The sequence below is a fragment of the Bactrocera latifrons genome, unplaced genomic scaffold (assembly GCF_001853355.1).
Source record: "Bactrocera latifrons isolate USDA-ARS-PBARC rearing strain unplaced genomic scaffold, ASM185335v1 scaffold_49, whole genome shotgun sequence".
NCBI lineage: Eukaryota > Metazoa > Arthropoda > Insecta > Diptera > Tephritidae > Bactrocera > Bactrocera latifrons.
In genome coordinates this window covers 709,305-723,247 of record NW_017537145.1, presented here as the reverse complement: position 1 = coordinate 723,247, position 13,943 = coordinate 709,305, and the positions used below count along the sequence as shown (strand labels likewise).

The following is a 13,943-nucleotide window of genomic DNA, read 5'->3' as shown; positions in this document are numbered from 1 at the left end:
TTACTGTTTGTTTGATGACAGAAGATATTTCTACTTGTCCCCGTTCACGACTAGGATACACATTCGCTACGCTTCCTTATCTAGTCTGGAGAAAGCAGAACTACCGGCGCGGTTATTGAAGCCAATTATATATATGTGACCTGGTCTATGAAAAGGGAGCTAATGTGCGAAAACTAGTTTATGATTTTTTGGATTCTATCACGTGAAAAAGCATCTCATCTTCCATCCGAATCAACTAAGATTTTTTGACACCTCAGCCCCCTTTCCGTAGACTAGACGGGTCTTTTCCAAGATTTGGCGCATGGAGAAAATCTGGTCGGTTGTAGATTTTCCAGGTTTAAAGCCACATTGCTAAGATCCAATCAGTTTGTTGACGGTGGAATGTTGGAATATTAAATTTGTATTGGAATATTATTTTCACAATTCGTATGAGCCGTTTTTCACTTGTTTTGTGCTTTCACGAATCAATTCATCTAACGACTCTGTTTCATGGTCCAACCCTCTCGAAATAGTATGTTTCATGAGTCTATGGTGGGAAAAGAATAACACAAGCACCATTTAAAGGGAGATATTAATGTAATTTTATTGTCCGTATGGGAAACCCCGCTGCTACTTGGTGATTTACTTTTAAAAAATTTGTTTATAAACGGAACTCTCGCAACCGGAAAATGTGAAAATATATCAGTGAAGTACACACAAACACATATGTAATTCGAACAAAAAAGCTCTCCAATGCCGTTTTTGCTGAAACGAATCATGTGCTTCAATTTAAGACTGATTAATATTCAATAAACCACACTATTGACTTACTTTTAATTAAATTTTCAATTACAACAATTATATGCCGCGACCGGATAGGCCAATTCGAAGCATCTGTAATCACTTGCATTTCTATTCTCTAAATCGTGATGCTTTTTATTTCTAGTGTACAATGTTTTTTATGGGCTAATGTACTTCGACTTTAATTGCTAACTGTAAAACTAAAATGTTTTTTATGTTTGTCACGAATTATTGAAATTGGCTCCAAGAAGTAAGTCATTTCAATATGATATATTCAGATTTATCAATGATAATGATAATAATTTGTGTATATATGCTCATTATACGGACTCCGAAGTTCCCATCTGGGTGTTACAAAATTCCTGGTAAACTTAGTGAACCAGGAAAGAGGATTTCTTTAGAAATATTGTTAATAGCTAAAAACAAATACATACATATGTATGTGGTATCAGAGGGCTTGTAAAGGTAACGAATAAAGTATTAGTGGCTTTAATATGGAGGGTGTTGCGTTAGAAATAAACATGGTCGTAGTACGAAGTCCATTTTTAAAGTGCATGATAACGATGTCTTGGGACAGGCGGAAGCACGCTCGTTGCCCAATGAGACCATCAGACTATTAGCGATTAGGGAGTGATAGAGTGTCTCTTTGCTAAAAATTTAAACCCAAAACTGTCCCTTCCCAACCCGATCTTCTCACTATATATAAGATTTTTAATTTCATATGTTTGAAGCAAAAGATTGTATCTCGAATTATCAACTTTAAGACTTTTAAAGAGGCGGTGTGTGAACCTTATGAAAATGTACATACACTTCACCGTATAACTCATCTTTCGTTTGAATATGGCGAGCCCAACTTTCTTCCGTTTTTGCTCTTGAAACTTTATATATTAATATTCGGTTATTTTCTTTCAATCTTTTTATGATTTTTCTATACGTTATTTCCTCCGTGGTCTTTATTTAATAAGTTTGTCAGTGAGGCCAAATCATTGAAATTCTTCCTCGTTCCCAGAAATGGGTATACTGGGGATTTAATACAGGTCGCTTCAAAGCTGGACTATGAATAGGAATAAACGTTCTGGATTTCGGATTAAACACTGGGCTGGTGGTTTCGATATTTGGCCACCTGAGTATGCTGGGAAGAAATTCAGCAGATATGGCTGGTGGCCTAATGTTGAAACCGCTTTCGTCCCGTTAAAAACATGGCAGGCCTAAAAATACAACTCTTTAAAAAAGCCCGCAAAGAGGGCAACTGACGACTGAGCACTGTATAAGGTTAAACTCACAATCTATAAGTCCGAAATAAGGAAGGCCAAGAGGTCTTTGTGAAAGTCTTCTGCGGAAAAGTAGAAGGCTGTCACGAATCTTCAAGGTTCAGGCGCATTCTCGCTAAGAACCTCATACCCTTGGAGCATTTAAAGGATGGCACACTAGCTGAACTTTGAAAAGCCAGGTCACTCTTAAGCTGCACCTGGACGCTCACTTTCCGAGCATTTCTTCTCTTTTGATCACAACTCTCGGAGTTCCTGGAACGGACTGCGCATCCCTTTCGAGCCTTTTGAGTGAACGTTGGCAGACATGGACGATCAACTCATTCAAACCTTTCAAGTTCGCTTGGGAGGGATGGTATTATACAAGCGCAACTGGAACGAACGGTAACCTTCTCGTGCAGTTGGCTGTTACTCATCTATGCGAACTGCATTAGATTGGGGTATATTCATGGGCCTTGGATAAAGGTTTCGTATCAGTCGGCCAAGGATTTTAGACCAAAAAGTCCTTCATCGTTTTTACGGAACACGTCAGAGCGACTGACTGTTTTGCACTTTAGGAGTAATATTCAAGATATTGATTTTCTAAGGCATTGGAAAAGGGGATCAGTGGATGCTGCTTGCACACTCTTGTCTTCTGGCTGGAGAGGACATGAGGAATAGAGAGTTTGCAGTAGGGATTTTCCTCGAATGTTAAGAGTTTGTTTTATTAGAGTTCATTAATAGGTTTGTGGTAGAGTCGAGCCGTAAGCATCTGATTTTCAAATTTAGGAACCATTTTCGGCCTACTGACAGCTTTAAGTATATAGGGCTCATCCTAGGCAAGTAAGTATCGTGGAAAACCAACACAGAATAAAGAAAAAGGAAAGCTTCGGTTGCCCTGAATGGCCATTTGCAAAAAGGTGGAGACTCTCACCAAAGATAGTTCTTTGGATCTATGAAATCTTTGTTAAGCCTATAATGATTTACCGAATTTTTGTATGGTGGAAGGGGCTAAAAAAGACTATACTTGCGAACAAAGTGGCTTATAAAGGTAGCAGTACATCTACTGCTCCAGAACGCAGCCTACTTCAGAACTATTCTCTCCTTTAGTACGGAAAAAATATTAGCCTTCAGTTTGTTGACTGTGCACTCAAGACTGGTGAAGGGGTGCCTAGAGTCCATATCTCTAGCATCAAGTTACCTTAGCATTAGACTGGTTTGGATGCCTGGCGACAGTGATATTGCAGGAAATTGTAAGGTTAGGAAAGGAACTCCATTGGCCAGCTCAACAAGCGCTGGTAAACTAACCCCAGCTGTGCACACGCAAGGTCCTTCTGGCGTGGGGTAAATCGGAAAAGGTCTAGGGAGCTTTTTACTTTTAGCAAGGTTTACCTTTTAATGCTTACAGGAATTTAACTGGATATTGTTCCATCGGGATTAATGCAGTGAGATTGGACGGATGGCAGCTGCAACAGCTGTTTGGAAGTGATAGAAATATGTATGTGAACACTGAACAAAGACGGTTATACTTACGTTTTTTTTTAATTATTCGGCGGTAATTCATTAATCAAGGCAATAGTTAGTTACCTCCCTGAGTTCGTAGCATTAACATTAATAGTTGTATGAGTTTAATTCCTCAACTGCATTGCTTTATTCATTGGCAATTTGATAATTTTCTCTTTAACAAACTAATAAAGGTACTTAAGATAAACAAATAATATATAAACTATTTATTTTTAACAAAAATTTCAGTAACTTAAATAATTTAACGATTAAGAAATAGGTTGTTGATTGAGTGTTTACATGAGCTAAATACACAAAAGGCACGCGTTAATATTCTACACAAAGAAACTAGTAATTCTATATAACCTAAAAAGTTCATATAACTACATACATATATACATTTATGTGCATATAAAAGTAGGACTAAGTACAAAAGGATTTTCTTATAGAAACACATATGTTACACAAGCGCTAAATTGTAAATAAGTATATTGTACGTACAAGGAAGTTTCTATTAAAAAATATACATAAAAGTAGGATTAAAGTCAAAAGTTTTTAGTGTACACATTGGAATTGCTTTAACGCGTAAAAGTAGAAAGAAGGCGTGCACGCACAAAGATATGCAATTTCTGCGCTTATTTTTGTATGAAGCGCTTTACTGAAGCTTTTTTAAACGTCCATAGAATGACATCACTGGTATCTAGAGTTCCATAAAAATGGCTAGAAGTTACATTTGAAAACAGAGAAACTTCTGTTGGGAAAAACTTTTGAGTACATATTACAGTTATTGTTCTCTTTGACCCTCGTGTTTACTTTTACTGTCGATACTGGCCAATCAAATAAATCTCAGAGCAAAGCATTCCTATGCTTACAACTCATAGCACTCATAGCATACAACTCGAGAATATTTTTATCTAACTCTAACTGTACATAGAAATATGCCGCTACGCGTACTTCGTAATTCACGAATATATATTATTACTTTTAATTAGATACAATAAAATCCACATTATAAACTAAAGGCGCAGGCATTGTGGGCGTCAGAATTGTGGCCGGCAGCCAGGTCAGGTGGCGCATAGTGGGCTGCCACTATTACTGCTGCTGTCACGTTTGAAACACACTTCCGTTTGCGAAAAGTACAAACTTTTGTCGCCTGACTGTCGCGCAGTACGGTTGACATCTCTTTTTGTCGCAGCTGCTGCTGTTGTTGCAGCAGTTATTGACTTTGTAGTTATTGTCGTTTCGTCATCATCTTTACACACATTTACTGGCTCGGTTGTCACTTGCATGTCATTTGTAGTTGCTCTACCCACATACTCCTCTCCGGCTTCCGTTTCGATTTCGGTGTCGGCCTCCACTTCCGCTTCCGCTTCTGGTTCTAAAAACATATCGTTTTGCACTATTTGCAAACCGCCACCACTGGTGGATGAATCGCGTTCAGAACTGCTGGAGGTGGAACTGCGTGTCGATGGTGATTTCGGTGCTAACGCCTGATTACCAGCCGTGGTGGATTGATTTATTGTGGAGCCGGCCGCTGCAGCAGCAGCGCCGAGTGGTAACTGTGTCACCTTGCCCATAAAGGAACGTATCTCTTCGAAGTAGGATTCTTCAGTAGGATTGTCGCAGTAGCCACCACGACGTAGACTGCGTATGCGTTCGTTCATGCCCAAACCTAGCGAGACCGCATCGCTTTCGTGCTTCTTCAAATGACGATCTAAATTTGTTTGCTGGCCAAAGCAACGTTCACATATTTCGCATTTGAACGGACGCTCTTTGTTGTGTATGTTACGCACATGACGTTGCAAGTTCGAGGATATGCTAAAGGAACGTTCACAGTATTTGCATTTGTACGGCTGTTCGCCGGTGTGTGTGCGTAGGTGGCGAGTTAGATTGGCCGAACGCGGAAAGACTTTGCCACAAAACTTGCATGTGTATCGATCTTTGCTTTTATACTGCGCTGTTGCCGAGTTACCGGCTGCATTCGGATGCAGATTGGCACGTGACGTGGCCACTGATTTCTTGCTGTTGTGGTGCATAGGCACGCCGTCCGCAGTTAGTGTTGAGCGATTACCAGCGGTGTTCGCAAGTTGCTGCTGACGCGCATGGTGGTTTAATTGCTGCTGATTCTGGCTGATTTGCTGTTGCAAATGTTTCGAGGCACCACCAGCCGTGCAACCGCTGATGCCATTACCCGCATTAAGTGCCGTCTTATTTGGACTGGCGCTCATGCTGCCGCTGACTTGCGGATGAGTTAGCGCATCGGAAAAATTGCTTCGGCCGCCGCTGCCGTCGAAATGGAATTCGAGAGGCGTCTCATTGGAGGGTGACTGCGGCAGCTGCATCGAACCGGGCAGCATTTCCTTTTGCAGCGGCGGTTGCAGAAAAGGAAAGGAACTGGCTGTAGGTGGACGCGGTAGCACGAACGGGTTACGGTAGGGCAGTGGTATGGCCTTCGCCATCGCCTCTAGCAGTGTGGGATGCAAAGCGGACGAGACGAATGGTAGTCGATCGGCAGCCGCTGCTGCCGCGGCGGCATTCAAATGCAATGACTCTGTGATGCGCAAGCATGCCACACCCAATTCGGACTTTTGCGTGCGTAAGCGTTTGCTATGCTTGCCGCTCAGACTTTCCAGATTAGCGGCAATTGCGTCAGCACATAGCGATGGCAGCGTGTTGTTATTGAGCTCCTTCTCACAACCGACATCCGTCGGTGAGACTTCGCGTTGTGAACGACAGTTCAATATTTGCGCAGTTTGCGACGGCGTTTTCGCATACGGCGCATTATGATTGCTGGGCGACGCAGCGTTTGTGGGTTTGGTGTGACAGTTGGAGTTGTTGTAGTTCGTGATATTGTATATGAGATTGCTATTCTCATCCTCCAGCGGTGAGGAAGCGCCGCTGGCATTGGAGCCGTCATGCTTTTTATGCGCCAGTCGCAGGTCGAGCGGCTGATCGTAACTGCTGCAACGCTTACGATTTTTTGCTTCATTGTGGCTTTGACTTAAGGCAGATATGGTGAGCGAGAGTGGCGACGTACCCAAAGCAGCCGTTGAGGTGCGCGTCGCCGTCACCGATAGGTCATAAGGTACTTGTGATGCGTATGTAGTGGTGGGCACAAGGCCTAATAATGGATAAACGGACCCTTGCTTAGGGCTGGGTAGCATTTTTCTTGGTGAGTGATCCTTCTCTCTCATCACTAGGGTGTTTCGTTTTGTATTGAATTTGTTGCTGGCTTATAGATGAAATTCAAATGCTTGTGGACGTTACTTAAACTCATCACAGTGACTGCTGAGCGTTGCCTTGTTATGAAACGCATAGGTGTTCGTATTCTGGGTTCTTGGAAATCTCAATGTTGCTGAAATGATAAAGAGTAAACATGAAAATACAGTTGTGAAAACAGCGATCACTTGTATGGTTCAAGAAGGTACGGACTTATTAGTAAAAATATGCTTATTAACTTTTATTTGTTTGAAAAGATCACAAGGAAGGTAGCTGAGTAAGTATTATATTTTGCTTAGACACTGAGTCTCTACAAATAATAACAAAAAAGTTTTGATGGAAAAATACTAGCCGTACTATTACGAAACAGCAAAGCGTTTAGGTACATACGTACTTCTGAAGTGTTGTGTAAATATTTAAAAATATCATTTGGTTTCCTACAAATAAACGTCAACGGTCGTCGAATATTTGGATGAGCCTCATATGAAAGGGAAGTAAAATTTAAAACTTCCGTTTTAAAATATTCGTCGGATATTTTTGTAATATATGTAGATAGGTCAGACTAAGATGACCTTAGTCAAATAGCAACACAGTTTTATCTCTAAAATTTGATGACAGTCTTGAGGAATCTTTTCTATTCAGCTCTATTTACATATTTTAGCCCAGTTGTATTATTATAAAAGATTCATAAGACCAATTAGTGTCAGAATCGATTTGGGTGACTGCACTATACTTGTAGGCATATACCTGTCTAAGCTAATAAATTCTTAAAAATCTCAAGACCAAACCAATTTGACGTTCACTAGGAACTCATCGATTGTGCTTTTAATCTAAAACATGCTATAATACCCTTCACAATTTGATCGGTCAGCTTATGCTATAGTGACTAGACCTGAATAGATTTTTTGAAGATTGCTTGGACAATAACTCACGCCAGATTTATTGAAGCTATCTCAACAAGTGATTTTTCAAGTTTTTCCTTACAAGTACTTGATCTTAATCCTTCAGTTTGTATGGCAGCTTTACGATATAGATCTGAACAATTTCAAGATATCTCGTCAAATGCAGAAGATTTCTATACAAGTCTTTATTCTGATTGTTCGGTTTGATTGGCAGCCTTATGACATAGTGGTCCGATATTGGCGGTTCCGACAAATTGGAAACTTCACAGAAGGAAAAACTCGCGTAAAAATTTTAGTTCGATGTCTGAAAAACGGAACGAGTATTTCACGAGTAGACGTTCCTTTGCCCGACCATGAAGAAGTCCGAATAGCCTGAAGACCAATAAAGTGGCGGGGGCAATGGACTGTTGGCCGAGCTATTAAAATACAGCGCCGAAGAACTGATAAGGAGCATGCATCAGCTTCTTTGTAGAATATGGTTGAACGAAAACATGCTCGTCGATTGGAATTTAAGTGTGACCTGTCCAACCCACAAAAAGTGAGACCACACAATCTACCGCGGGATAAGTTTTCTCAACATTGCATATAAGGTTCCATTGAGCTCTCTGTGTGACAAACTCAAGCCCACTGTCAACAAACTGATCCTCAGTGTGGTTTTCCACCTGGAAAATTTACAACCGACCAGATTTTCACCATGCGCTAAATTTTAGAAGAGACACGTCAAAGGGATAAACAGACATACCACTTTTTAGTTAATTTTAAAGCCACCTTCGATAGCACGAAAAAGAACTGCCTCTATGCCGCTATGTCTGAACTTGGGATCCCCGAAAAGCTAATACGGCTGCCTAAGCTAACGTTGAGTAACACCAAAAGCTCTGTCAGGTCAGATATCAAACTAGGATTCAGACAAGAAGACTTCTTCGCGAAATATCTCCTGTCATCAAACAAACAGTCGACGTACTCCCATAACCTCGAAGTCGTAGATAATTTCGTCTATCTTGCAACCAGTATTAACACCAACAACAACGTCAGCCTCGAAAACCAATGCCGAATAACTTTTGTCAACAGGTGGTACTTCGGACTGAGTAGACAATTGAAAAGTAAGTCCACTCTCGACGAACAAAGACCGAATCTAACAAGTCAGTCATTATCCCCGGCTTGATATATGGTGCAGAGGCATAGACGACTACAACATCTGATCTGATTTGTAGAGAAAGGTTCGGTAAAACATTTATGGTCCTTTGCGCATTGACAACGGCGAATACCGCAATTGATAGAACGATGAATTGTACGAGATATATGACGACATTGATACAAGTAGTCCAGCGAATTAAGAGACAGTGGCTACGCTGGATAGGTCATGTCGTCCGAATGGATTAAAACACTCCAGTTCTTAGCCAATAAAGAAGAAGTTTGCGTATATACAGACGGAAATGGCTAAATCGACTCAGCTCTTCATTATATCACTTCATATATGATCATTTATACATATGTATATATAGGGTTTACAACGTTTCATTTTATGTGCTTTAAATGCTAAAAATGTGTTAAGTATTGAGTTTTCGCAATAACAAGGACAACTGGCGGATGCCACTCGTACAAGTGAGTTTCCGACAGGGTTATTACTTTCATATATAGGGAGCGCATATGTACATATGTATGTCTATGTGCTGCCTTTATTTATAAAGCTGCGAGAATAGTTGTCATTCTACGCTTTGAAAATAACATATTGTCATAACATTTATTTTTATATTTTCATATCTGTTTGTATATGCCGATGTGTGAACAAATGTTGACGAAGACAACATATATATGTACATACGTGTCACAGAGTTTTGCCGAGCTGCTTGGACACAAGACAAACCATTTGTTGTTTATCGTTTGAGCCAAATTGCTTCCGTCAATTGCTTATATGTACATACATATATAAACACTCTATATTCATATGTACATACATATATGTACATATATGCACTATGAGTGTGTTTCAATTAACCATATTTATATTTATGCTTGGCGTTGTATGCGTTGTTGTTGTTGATTTGTGGGCGCGGCTTCAAACTGCTTTCACTTACCGTGGTGATCGTGTGATCGTCAACATGAAACGCTCTAGCGAAAAATTTGACATCTAACAAAATAGAGCATAGAGCTCATTGACTGACGGACGATTTGAAAGTGAAATGAATTCTGCTAGCGAACCGGAATGCTTAGGTGATTTGACATTTGCTTTAAAAGCAAATACATTAATTTACGGATGAGGTGGGCGCCAAGGTTTGGTGGACTGAGTGCGTTACTACAATTCGGTGGTGGGTGGGTTTGGTACAGTTTATACGGCAGGCCTGCACCACTCTTTAAAGGCCATTTCATACCGCTTGAATCGCGTTAATGTGCCGTCAGAACAAACGGAGTAGGTCCAACATTTGTAGGACTCAAAATTTGTAGATAATGTTTACAGGCAGTACTAGAAAGTATTCGAAATAACTGAATATGTCCCCCAAATTCGAAAGTCTGAAATATTTTCGTATTTATTTTTCAGCTTTATTAACATTATACAGTTATTCTCATTTCTATATACAAAAGTTAGAAATGCCATATCAGCTGTTTTGTGTTTATCTACGAATAAAAGAATATGAATTGACAAAATCGTTAAGTATGGAGAATACCAGAAACTATCCTACTATCGATTGTAAATATATCTATGTATGTACTTTATGGGCTTCGCATTGGAGGATGACTGCGGCAGCTGCATCGAACCGCGAAGCATTTCTTTCCGCAGCGGTGGTTGTAGAAAGGATAAGGAAATAAATATACATATATATATAAAAACTTGTACGGGGAGATAAAGTATTTTATCTCTTGAACTTTTGAGTTGCATCCAAATTTATTTTTAAAAATTCGGTTTTTCCCAATACCTCTCAGAACTTGGTGTCTATATAGGCACATAGGTATTTAGGTATTCAATGTGATTGAGGTCTGTACTTTGGAGAGGCCACGGCAGTGCTTTCTTCAAGTTGAAAAACAGAGATTTCATAACCAATAAAGCAGGATGCTTCTGATCGTTACCTTGAACAAAGCGTTACCACTTTTAAATTTATTTAAAATGCTGACGAGTTAAATTACCACACACTATAAGGCAGGCTTCTCAATGTTGATTTCAATATTTTTTTTTAAACGCCTCGCCCTCCTTATCCCATATAAATCGACGACTATCAGATCCAAATAAGTTCGATTTCCAGTCATCTATAAAAGTTACTGAATACCATTCGAGAAGTGCGGCTGTTTAGTGGTGTAAAGTGGTGGTTCTTGGACAGTTATAGGACTGATTTTCGCATTACCAACTTGCTCTAACTCTTTGGCGATAGCGACATACATAATACTTCGAAAAATTTTTTTCAGTTAGGGCGTTCAAATTTTTTGGATCTTCCGTTCGATCCAGTCTTTCAACTTCAAATGTCTTTTTGATTATACCGATTTCGTACTAATTATAACAATACTTTGTGGTCTTCGTGTACTTTTGCTCTCTTGCCAATATTTGACTACCAGAGCTTGTAAGTCTCGGAATACTTGTTTTTTCACAAATTTTTATTTGACCATACGGAAATTAGACCAGAAAATAAATCGGTTTCTATCAGATAACTGCATTTAAAGGTTTGCAACCAGCCCATTGTGAAATAATCGAGAACTTCTCAGAACCATCCTGAGCTCTTGATAAAGACCATCAATACAAAACGTTGAGTTTTTTTTACGTCCGAGACATTGCCAAAAAGTCGGCAATATTAGGCATTCTTTTAATATAAAAGCCTTGAATTCGCGATGAAGAAGTTCTACAGCTTTTTCTTCTTCTGCATTCTGACGTTAGTTGGCACGGCTGTCAATTAGTCAGTGATGTGTTCGGTTTTATGTCAAGATTGCCTACTGGTTGAGCAAGTAAAGTAGATATTGACTCTACAGAGATCTAGCTATATGTATTTATAATATATATATGTGACCTGGTCTACGGAAAGGGGTTTAGGTGTCAAAAAATCAATTTTCACTTTTTAGTTGATTCGGATTGAAGATCACGTGATAGAATCCAAAAAGTCATAACTTAGTTTTCGCACGTTAGCTTCCTTTTCGCAGACCAGGTCACATATATTTATCAAGAAGTAGTCTAGTTTACTTCTAAATGTAGGGTGGTGTCTACTCTGTCTAGTTCAGTTGCTGCTTCACAGTAACCTGCAATATATCTCTGTCCTGGAATCTATGTAGGTTTATCGTGAAATATGACGTTAAATCCAATAAGTGAACAAGGCATTATTCCGCTATCATTAAAACTTTAAGCTACTTTAGTAATTTCAAAGCCGCTTGGCTATCTGCATAAACTCTATAAGCAAAAATGGTAAGACTTTGTTCATAATTTTAAAATTCTTAATTTATTCTTTAAAATCTATGTAGTCGCCCTCAAAGTAATCCCTTTTAGTCCCAATACACTTGCGGCAACAGTTTTTCAATCATCGGAACAGTTCTTAAAATCATTTTCCGGAATAGAATTCAATGCGCTTAGCAATTTTTCGGGTCGTAAGCATAGGTCCAAGATTCATCGCCAGTAATAATACGGTGCATGGCATCCTGGTAGTCGGAAAGCGTTGCTACGCTGCTTGTCGAAAGAATTGAGTGATTTTGGAACAGTCGTGCTTTCACTCCTCATAGGCCCAAAGGATTTTTCAAAATGGTCTTTATTGATGTTCTCGATATTCCAACGATGACTGTTAATCGTTAGACGAACATTTGCACGTGACATTGAAGACTAACATCTGCACAGGGGATATGTAGATCATTCCCAATAGATCATTTTCTTTCGCAACAATTAAGTTATCGTTTCCGTTTTCAAAGACAAAAGAACAAGTTGCTGCAGCTGCTTCAACCGCCATTGTGGCCACATATGCCTCAACGCATGACATGTGATTTGGTCGTTGCATTGCCAACCTCTTAAACAGCTTCAAACGACGATAAACCAATTTAAAGCCTAAAAGCCTCAACTTAGCGCACAATTGAGAGATATCCGTATATGTATGTACGCCCCTGAGACAATGGCAAACAATTCTACTGCGAGTATTATGCAATGTGTAACGAAATGCCGGCGATGTTGCAATGTGCCAAAGTATTCTAAGGTCGATCGGAAAACGGTTGTGATGGCGGTGCGTCATCACAACGCCAGCTACCAAAGGCATCCCAGCTTGGCTCTGCAAGTAAGTAGCAATTGTGTTGTGTATGTACGTGTTGGTATAAGTCGTATATTTAGTGCGATGTTTTGTCACACGAAAACAATGGCCGCGGCATGCGTCTTTTAAAATGCGGGTCGCAGATGACAGCGTTTCGCGCGCATTTTGTCAACATTTTTTCGGGCGCATGTGCTTGGGAAATCAAGGGTGTACATTGAACAATGAATGCTGCCCTTCGTATATACTTTTTATATAACTATGTAAATACGTTTCGAGTAAAAATTGGCCATAAGGTTTTGATTTCTAATCGCACTTGCAGTTAATTCTCAGAGGTTAAGTAGCCCGCAATTAAGAAAAACAAACCAAATTATAGTCCAAAATTTATTTAGACTATTAATTACTATTTCCTACTACTAGATAATGTTTTCTTCATTTCAACGGTCGAAAATCTTGATTTATTGGAGCTGTTGGATTCTAGCTCGTGCTACAATATATGTTTGACTTGAAAGTAATCATACTGAGTCTATAACATGGATCAGTTTTCAGCTTTATAACATTCTGAGATAACAATTTTCTCCTTCCTTGGCGTAGGCATCGTTTATGCGGTTATAGCCGAGTATTCAATAGCGCGCCTTTTCGGTGCTTGGCGCCAATTGCAGATTCCAAGTGTTTGCCAGGTCCTTTTCCACCTGGTCTTTCCAATGGAGTGGAGTTTTTCCTATTCCTCTGCTTTCAGAGCTGGTTCATTCGGACGACGACATGACCTAGCCAGCGTAGCCGCAGGCTCTTAATTCGCTGAACTAACAGCGGGATTCTGTAGCCAGTCTCTATTTGAGACATTTTGAGGGAAAATCTCAATTTGTGACTAGTTATAATTCACTAAACAGTCTCTCGCTTTAGTCTCAAAATATTGCCTCAAATTTGAGACCTGGTAGTTAGCAGCTCTCAAAACCAAAAAGAACTCTTGTCTGCCATTTTGAATATACTGAATAGAGTTCATCATAGATATTAATCGATTGTCGTTTTTTTATATTTGTAAGCAACTCAAACATGGATGGAACACTTCTCCAGCCTGCTGAATGGCAGTGAAC

General features: G+C 39.7%; 1 protein-coding gene across 1 annotated transcript; it reads right to left on the bottom strand.

Moving 5' to 3' along the window:
- Nucleotides 1-3,727: 3,727 nt before the first annotated feature.
- LOC108973606 (Krueppel-like factor luna) lies at nt 3,728-7,036 on the bottom strand. The gene is made up of 2 exons (XM_018940980.1): nt 6,963-7,036; nt 3,728-6,885 (listed from the first exon to the last, which is right to left on the bottom strand). Exon 2 carries the CDS (start codon nt 6,722-6,724, stop codon nt 4,595-4,597), a length of 2,130 nt encoding a protein of 709 aa, XP_018796525.1. The 5' UTR covers nt 6,725-6,885; nt 6,963-7,036; the 3' UTR covers nt 3,728-4,594.
- Nucleotides 7,037-13,943: the final 6,907 nt, after the last annotated feature.

What these genes read in the sequence shown, in the direction of transcription:
- LOC108973606 (XM_018940980.1), bottom strand. Translation starts at nt 6,724, where the DNA reads ATGAGAGAGAAGGATCACTCACCAAGAAAAATGCTACCCAGCCCTAAG.